We start from the raw sequence: 8,789 nt of genomic DNA, 5'->3' as shown, positions 1-8,789 counted from the left end.
GGGTTTTATCTTTTTTACCCACAAATATCAATATCCAAAGCCTGTGGAAATATTTAAAAGAAAAAGAAAACATTTAACTTAACTTATTAATGGAAGAAGATTGATGTCATTTTAGTAGAAAAAAAACCCAAATTGGGCCATGAGTTTTTTTCAGAATTCATGCTGTTTTTCTCAAAACAGGATGTTTTTGAGAAAAGTCTAGCAGAGAGCCTGTATGAATAATATGACCACTTCTGCTTTTCCTCTTGTTACATATCAGGAAGAAAGAAAAGCCTTTAAAAGAAAGCTACTCTTTTTGGGGTTTTAGATGGTTTACATTTTATGTATTTGTGTAACAGTAAAATTTAAAATAACTTATTATGACATTTGGCAAATCAGACCATTTATTCTTCTTGCAGTGAGCATATGTCTGCATATGAAACTATGCTGTATTTCCTTATGTTTCTATATTGTATATTATTTTAACACACAGTGATACTACACTTCAAAACTGAGCATGTTCAATAGGCTTATGGGATTGAATTAATAGGAAATAAAAACAAAGTTGTTAATTTATCCAATTTACTAATCAGCAAGGTATCATCTTAGGTACACCTTGCTAGTACATGGTTAGACCCCATTTTGCCTTCTGAACTGCCTTAATTCTGTGTGGCACGTATTCATCTGAGATTTTGTTCATGTTGACATGGCAGCATCACACAGTTGCTGCAGATTTGTTGGCTGCACAGCCACGATGTGAATCTCCCATTGCACCACTTCCTAAAAGTGCACTACTGGATTGAGATCTGGTGACTGTTGAGGACATTTAAGGACAGTGAACTGAGTGTCATGTTCAAGAAACCAGTTTGTGATGATTTGTGCTTTGAGGAATGGAATGGTGCTTTGTCCTGCTGGAAGCAGCCATCAGTACACATCTGCACACTGTGGGATGGACACTGTCAACTGCATTACTCAGGCAGGCTGTGGTGTTCAACTGATCTTCTACCGATGTGGAACTACACTCAAAAGCATCTAGCCCTAACGCTTAACACATTCAATGCCACTTAAATCACCTGTCATCCCCATTCTGATGCTCAGTTTGAACTTAATGAGGTTGTCTTAGCCATGTCTACCCTACTAAATGCATTGAATTGCTGCCATGTGATTGGTTGATTAGATATTTGAGTGAATGAACAATTGAACAATTGTACTTTATGAAGTGGCTGGTAGGTATATTTCAGTTGCGTGTTAAAGAGTCTTATTACTCGGAGGCCAGAGGGTCTGAACATTATGAAAACACTTCCTGGCCCGTTGTATTAAATATTGCCTTTTTTCTAACATTACTGAATACCAGTAACAGAACTAGAAACTAGAATTAGAGAATACTTATGTTTGTAATGGACAAGAAGTTAAGCACATATTGACATCTGGGTAAATCATTGCAGGATTTGAAATTCTCTGATGGGAAATTAGATCACATCTTTATTTGAACAAGAAGGCAACACGCGTGACCTGATAAACAGGGTGATTATGTCACAAGCAGGATAGTAGTCTAACAAGTAGATAGGCATAGAAATAGTGTGATTGCATTGCTAGGAACACGGTTATCCATTCATGTGCAGCTGTTGTGACCTTATGTTCTTGCTTTAAAGCAGTACATATCTAAACTTAGTGGCATCATTAAAAGCGTTTACTTTAATGCATCACTTCTCATGAATGACTAAATTATTTTGACCAACCTTTATTTAAATATTGCATTAATATAATTAAAATTGTGTCTAAGCACTTAAATGTGAGTCTGTCCTTAAGATGTACTTGTTTAAGTTACTGTGTTCGTCTCTGCAAGATATAGTGTGAGGGTAAACAATGATGTTATTTTTGTCATGTTTCGGCTGTGTGCAGGCAGGAGAAGACCCAAACACAAACTCACGGGGAATAAACTCAAAAGCACTGCTTTATTGCAGACTCGAGGAAAAGATACAAAATTAAACTATACTGGGAAAATACAAACTAAACTTCACAGTGAGGCACACAAGGGAACACACAGCATGAGGGACAACGCGACATGGAACAAAGCGAGACTCTGACATAAATACACAGAAGGTAATGAGGGAAGTGGAAGCACACGGGGAATACAGCTGAGGACAATTACACATGACAGCGTGGGGAGGACATGAAACTGAAAATGCTGACACCAAGACGCGGACCTCAAACATAACACAGAGAGTACACGGAGAGAACATGACGGAAAGAGGTAAACACAGAACACGAGGAGTATGAACAAAGCACAATAACTCACACCACTATATACACGGTCACACAGAGGGAGACAAGGGGGGATAAAGACACAAGGGGAAATCTAGTAAATTAACCTGAACAACTTAGGACCCATAGAATAACAAATGAACTTAAAATGACACAGGAACACAGGAAAACTAAGAACGCTAGGTAAAATGACCCAGGATCCTGACAATTTTGCTATCTTGTTTACTTTTCCCCCCTGTCTGAATCCGCAATGACTACATCCTGTACAGAACTGGTGTAAAAAGTATTTTGATTTATTGTAGTAAAATGAAGAATGGAAACTCACTAACAAATTTCTAAAGTAATCATTTATGCGAAATGAAAATTGGTGTGAATTTGATAGAAAAAGATTCAAAAGACATCCATCAATTCTTTTTGACTTTAAGGCTGAAATGATAAAATCAGGGTGTCTAATGTTAAAGCAACAGAGCTCCAATGAAGCTCAAGTACAATAAAATGTGATGCAGTCTTAAAACATGCATTATAAAGTTCTCGGCAGAGCAATTAGACTGTAACTGTAAGTAGACTTTAGAGATGCATAGGGCCCCCGCAGCCACTAGGGGGCAATTTTTGAGCCACTTCACTAAAAAGCCAGGAAGTAGCATGGTCACGGTTTAATGTGGCTCCTTTAAAAACACAGCATCACTCTTCCTATGAATTTGCTCTGATTATCTGCACATCAAAGAAGATGCTTATTTATTGTATTTTATGCTGTTTTGTTTTCTACTCATCTCATATTGTTGTTTCCATATTCATGTGAGAGCTGGTTAAATGTTTTTTTTTTTTTAGTTGGTAGGGGAGATCATATTTTATGTTATTATGTTTTCTATTGAAAAAAGGTATTTCCTAAATTTTAAAAAAAAAAAACATTTCTGAGGAAAATTATGCATCTTTTGCATATATGGATTATTATTTACGTTTTATCATTTTTTTTAAAACGTTTTCTTAAAGTTTAAACTTCTTTGGTTTGCTTGTTTTCCTCTAAACATTTAAAGGAAGAAAATTCCAGTAAGATCAAAATCCACCGTTTCTGAGGAGGATCAGTGTTTACACTGTGAAAATGTCCAATGGGAAATGTTGAATGACATTAAGAAGAGAAGTACCCCATATGACGAGTTTATCTAATGACATGAATAAATGTGTATCTGTCCTTGAGATGTGTTTGTCTGAATTGTGTCTGTGGGTCATAAAACGTGTTTTTCGCCTGTATTGACAGACCTGAATAATATCTAGGAGGCAACTTGTAGTTTCAGCTGTTAACTAAAGCTACAACAGGCAACTTATCTGGCGCCACAGTGAGGCGCAGATGGGGCCTGCTGGTTTTAAATTCGCGTCGCGGGCTTATGACGTCCTCTTTACTCGCTGCTTATCTGCAGGAAAGGTGCGTTCCCTCAACTCCTGACACAATCGTCTGGATTAATCAAACATCCTAACTTGTACATTCATAAGAGTTGGCGCTTTACAATGGATAATAACTTTTATATCACATTTCTTCTTCATTGCAGAACTTTTAGTTCACCATCCATCGCAAATCTACAATGGCCGAGGAAGGGTGAGCAAGACGTTTGTGTCTATGATGACTTGATAATAAAAGTTACTTAAACGAGCCGTAGTTAAACTACAGCTGAAATTTGTTTGGGAGAGGATAGTGACCTTGTAAACATAAGCTTTTTGGTAACAGTGTGCTTTATAGCGTAAAAGAGAATATTTCACATGAGACAAGTGGCTAGCTTAGCAGGGATAGAGGTTCAGTTATACTGCCAGCACGCATGTAGCAATTTACTATAAAATTGAATTGAATAGGCCTTTATTGTCATTGTACATGTACAACGCAATTGTGCAGGAATAAAATGTAAAGGGTCACCAGCCAGATAAATTGCAAACAGGAGAAATGTATACAGTCACAAGAAATCTGTGCAAATCAAGAGAAATGTGTACAAAAATGAGAGAAAGGCACATAATAGAAAGCTCATAAATAAGGCATGTCCATAGTCCGGTCCAGGGGGCTAATGTTTAACAGGTTTATACAATCACACAATAGTAAATCTAGTTTAAAATTAACCTGAGATACTGATGCGGCAGCTTCACTGACGTTTACAATTCCTCTTCCCTTTAATGATCACTAGTGTAATCACCTTGATCTTTGTTATATTGCTCGTTACTGCTAGCAGTAACTTATTTGAAACCTAGTGACAGTGTTGTGTAGAACACTGACTCAGTTGGCCTTTCTTCAGCTTAGATTTAAATGATTGAGAAGCCAAACATGTACACCTTGATGGAATATATCATGTTGTTTAAGGCTTTAAGCACATATGCCTCGTTATACAGAATTCTGTAATGCACATGGAGCCAGTCAGCAGTCTGGCTGCAACATTTACAACTAATTGTAACTTGGTAAGAGAGGAGTTCCAAACCGTCGTAGTCCAGTTTAGATGCAGGAAGGCTTGATAAACCTGTTATAGATTTAAGTTTTTAGTCTGGATATTATTCTGAAATTTCATTATTGTGTTTTTCTGCCAGCTGAGCTTTTGTGCATGACTGATGATCCCATCTTTTGTCGGATACCCCTTCACTCTACAATGAGTGAGATTCTCGCCGCTCTGACATGCCAAAAGCTCAGCTGAAGAGGCCCCAATTTCTTGTGCTCATCTTCCTCAAAATTTTAAGATTGTTTTTATCTTACTTCCAACAGCAGTCCTGCCGGAGGTGTGATGGATGTCAACACCGCTCTCCCCGAAGTGCTCAAGACCGCACTCATCCACGATGGCCTGGCCCGCGGTATCCGTGAGGCTGCCAAGGCTCTGGACAAGTAAGTCTTAAACCTTTTTAGAGAGCTTTAACTTCAAACGTCTATCTGAGCCATCCTATCAGTTTAAAGTGCGAATGGTATAATGTAGTAGCCTTTAATGTGAGTTAATTTTTTTTTTCCCCCCTGTTCTTTCATAGACGTCAGGCCCATCTCTGCGTCCTTGCTGCCAACTGCGATGAGCCCATGTACGTCAAGCTGGTGGAGGCCCTCTGCGCTGAGCATCAGATCAATCTCATCAAGGTACTGAATTTGCTTGGGTTTGGTTTGATGTTCATGGACAGTTGGACTGCGTTCTTTTATTGTTTTTAACCAGTTGTGGCACTGCTGTATCGCTGATGATAATTTGGCTCCCTCTACTGAACACTGTGAGGAGATTGCCAATTGTTACCCAATTTCTGTCTGAGATACAGTTGAGCCTGGACTATAATGCACTATTCTACCCGTGCTTATTATTATTTTTACTGTATTGACTTAAATTCATTCATGAAGTTGAAGTGACCTTTTAAACTCTGGCAGGTTGATGACAACAAGAAGCTTGGTGAGTGGGTTGGTCTGTGCAAGATTGACCGCGAGGGTAAACCGCGCAAGGTGGTTGGCTGCAGCTGCGTCGTTGTTAAGGTAATTATGCTGCTTTCTTTCTTTGGCAAGTCTGAATTCTCTTGATTAGCCTTTTGATCTATATAGGAAACCTTAAATGGAAATTCAGTGAGATTCCTCTAACATAACAGCGAAAGAAACATTATGAGTTAGGACTATATTTGCCAGTCAAGTGCAGTTGCTGTGCCTCATGCCATGCAGCTGTTTAACTCCTGGCTAGAGAGGAGCCAGCGTACAAGCCCCGTCATCTGCCTGTGGTGTCCGGGGTCCCTAAGGATGGCTACATAGCGTACCAAATGACAGTAGGCAAAAAAGGTGCTATAAAGGCAATCCATGCAATTCCTCTTCCCTTTAATGATCTCAATACAATACAACTTTATTTGTCTAGCATATTTAAAACCAGAGGTAGCCGAAGTGCTTCACATCATCCAATAAAACAGTAGTAAAGTACAAAAGCAGATACCAGAGAAGCTAGCAGGTGGAAGGCATTGATTAACCAAGTATACAAGTACGCAGATAAGCAAGCAAGACTTAACGATAAAAACAATAAAACAATATAGGCAAAGAAAGGGAAGGGCAAGAAAGTACACTTAAAAGGCATGCTCTGGGAGGCCGGGAAGGCTAAGCTAAAAAGGTGGGTTTTCAATCGAGACTTGAAGGTCTGGTTTGAATCAGACGTGCGAATAGTATGAGGGTTATTCCAGAGGTTAGGTGCAACTGAAGCGAAGGAACGGTCACCTCTGGTTTTCAGCTGTGACCTAGGTTGCACCAAGAGCAATTGGTCAGAAGATCTCAGTGTTCTGCTGGGAGTATACACACTAAGGAGATCAATAGGGTAGCTGGGTTCAATGTTATTTATGATTTTTATAACTAAGCAGTGTTTAATTGGAGGCCAGTGAGAATTGGGGTGATAGACTCAAGCCTACGAGTACCAGTTAGAAGGCGAGCCGCGGTGTCATCACTAGTGTAGTTATAAAATCAGGGTATCTTGAGTTGGTGTATTTAACTCAATCTAAGCAGCATACCTATACCACAGCTGCAGTAAACATGTGTGCCTGAACTAAACGAAATTCAGAGGTGAGTTGTTGACACGCTGTAACAAGCTGATCACCTCCACACTGCATTGAGCCATAATTTATGACAAAGACTGAAACAAGTAGTGTTTAAATAAAGCTGGACATGTGTTAATTGTAGCTCGTTATGTTTCCCTTGCGTAATAAACTTGTATTTATTTCCAAATGGCTGTTTAATCTTTGTAGGCATACATGTCTGTGACGTTGGGCTCAGTTGACCTTAATTTTATTTATTTATCCCCCCCTACAGGATTATGGCAAGGAGTCCCAGGCCAAGGATGTGATTGAGGAATACTTCAAGTCCAAGAAATGAAGTGTCAATAAAACGATGAAATGAAGCTCTGGAGTGTGTTATTGATTTGAGTTGCTTGGTTGGATATTGAGCATTATTTCACTGTGTACCAATCTTGTTGCTTGGTTAGTGCATCATTTCATGAGCTCTTTCTCCAAATTGAGAATTTCAGATTTTTTTAATTTTTTTAATTTTGAAAAAGCTCTTTGCCCTCTGGATAACATTGTTACTGCTTAGCCAGAAAACGTTGATGGTCAAGCAGCATGGATCCCAAATTTGTGAGTATGAACAAGTGAAACTTGAACCGTGCAATGCACAGTTTTGAAATTCACACCATTGGAGCATCTAGTAAAAGTTCAAATCCTGGTGACCTTAACTTGACCCCAAGTTGAGTCCACTTACTATGGTTTAGGCTCCATGGAGTGTTGCTGTCTGTAAGCTGGTTTGATGAAAAGCTAAAAAGCCAGTCAGATAATGAACGTTGTTGAAGCTTTCAAAACATCTTTAAAAACGTATAAATTGTTTTTCAGGTAATACTGAATGCCTCCCAATGTATTACATTGGACAGAGCTTTGAAATGTTAAAACGCAAACATCAAATGAAAGCACTTAAATGGAACATTATCCAAGAAAGAATATAAAGGAATAGCTTTTACCTAATTGGAGAGAATTGAAATAGTTGAGATTAATACCATTGAAGTAATTTGTTTTCTAGATTGTTCTATTTGCTATAGTACTAGTGTCAAAAAATGACATGAAAACCACCAAGTCTAATAACAGCGCTTGTGTATTATTTTTACATAAAATGATGCATGTGAAATCCTTTTGCATGAGAAGCTTACCATTTACCTTGTGCAGCTTGGTAGGTTTGCATACGTTTCCTCAGGTTACAATCGAGTACATCAAAAAGCCAGACTATCACGAGTGTGTTGCATAAGTCTTTTATCAAGTATGACTTGAAATATTTCAATCCTTTCATTTTGGGATTAAGGAAAGGAAATCATACATCAAGCCTGATAATTAGAATATTTCCTAAGATCATTAATTTATGATACAGAAATGCCCAGCTTCATTTAAATGGAACTCAATGGAGTCTCCTTTGCCTCAAATTACTGCATCAGTTTGTGGCCTTGCTGAGTTGATAATCAAAGTCCAGTTTGCTTTGACAGCAACCTTCAGATTGTCTGTATTTTGGTGTCGGATTATTTTTCTATCTTCCCTTTGACTTTAGCAACTCTACAGAGAACACGTGTACATGTTAGATTCAGTTGGGGAGCCATTAGGTTTGGTACTACAAGCAGGAGCCAGGTTTTGCTGGAAAAAGGAAATTGGCATCTCTATAAAGATTGTAAGCAAATGGATGCATGAAGTGCTTTAAAATCTCCTGGTAAATGGTTGTATTGACTTTGGACTTGATAAAACATAATGGACCGACTATAATCAACACTAGTATTTGACATGAAAATCCAAATCATCAGACTGAAAAAACTTCATTGGGTGAATCTGCAGTCTTCCTCCAGACTCAGGGACCTTAATTTTCAAACAAAAATCCCAAATTTACTTTAATCTGAAAAGATGACTTGAGACCACAGAGCAGCAGTCCACTTCTTTTCCTCCTCCGCTCAAGTAAGATGCTCCTCGCATTTCTGGTTCAGCAATGGTTTGACATGAGGAATGTGACATTTGTACATGTACAACGCAATTGTGCAGGAATAAAATGTAAAGGGTCACCAGCC

At 38.5% G+C, this 8,789-nt stretch overlaps 1 protein-coding gene and 2 non-coding genes across 3 annotated transcripts; all 3 read left to right on the top strand.

The window, feature by feature from the left end:
• Nucleotides 1-3,576: 3,576 nt before the first annotated feature.
• Nucleotides 3,577-7,100, top strand: rps12 (ribosomal protein S12). Its single transcript, XM_087852017.1, has 6 exons — nucleotides 3,577-3,664; nucleotides 3,789-3,835; nucleotides 4,976-5,092; nucleotides 5,230-5,332; nucleotides 5,609-5,710; nucleotides 7,013-7,100. Exons 2-6 carry the CDS (start codon nucleotides 3,822-3,824, stop codon nucleotides 7,073-7,075), a joined length of 399 nt encoding a protein of 132 aa, XP_087708143.1. The 5' UTR covers nucleotides 3,577-3,664; nucleotides 3,789-3,821; the 3' UTR covers nucleotides 7,076-7,100.
• LOC118454685 (small nucleolar RNA SNORD101) lies at nucleotides 4,816-4,892 on the top strand. Its single transcript, XR_004843849.2, has one exon. It is a non-coding gene; the product is annotated as a small nucleolar RNA SNORD101 (small nucleolar RNA).
• LOC148098392 (small nucleolar RNA SNORD100) lies at nucleotides 5,418-5,501 on the top strand. Its single transcript, XR_015720774.1, has one exon. It is a non-coding gene; the product is annotated as a small nucleolar RNA SNORD100 (small nucleolar RNA).
• Nucleotides 7,101-8,789: the final 1,689 nt, after the last annotated feature.

This window comes from Neolamprologus brichardi, chromosome 15 (genome assembly GCF_056152115.1).
Source record: "Neolamprologus brichardi isolate AB-2024 chromosome 15, ASM5615211v1, whole genome shotgun sequence".
In the NCBI taxonomy this organism is placed as follows: domain Eukaryota; kingdom Metazoa; phylum Chordata; class Actinopteri; order Cichliformes; family Cichlidae; genus Neolamprologus; species Neolamprologus brichardi.
Note: the sequence above shows the minus strand (reverse complement) of the source record. Positions and strands in the feature narration are given on the sequence as shown.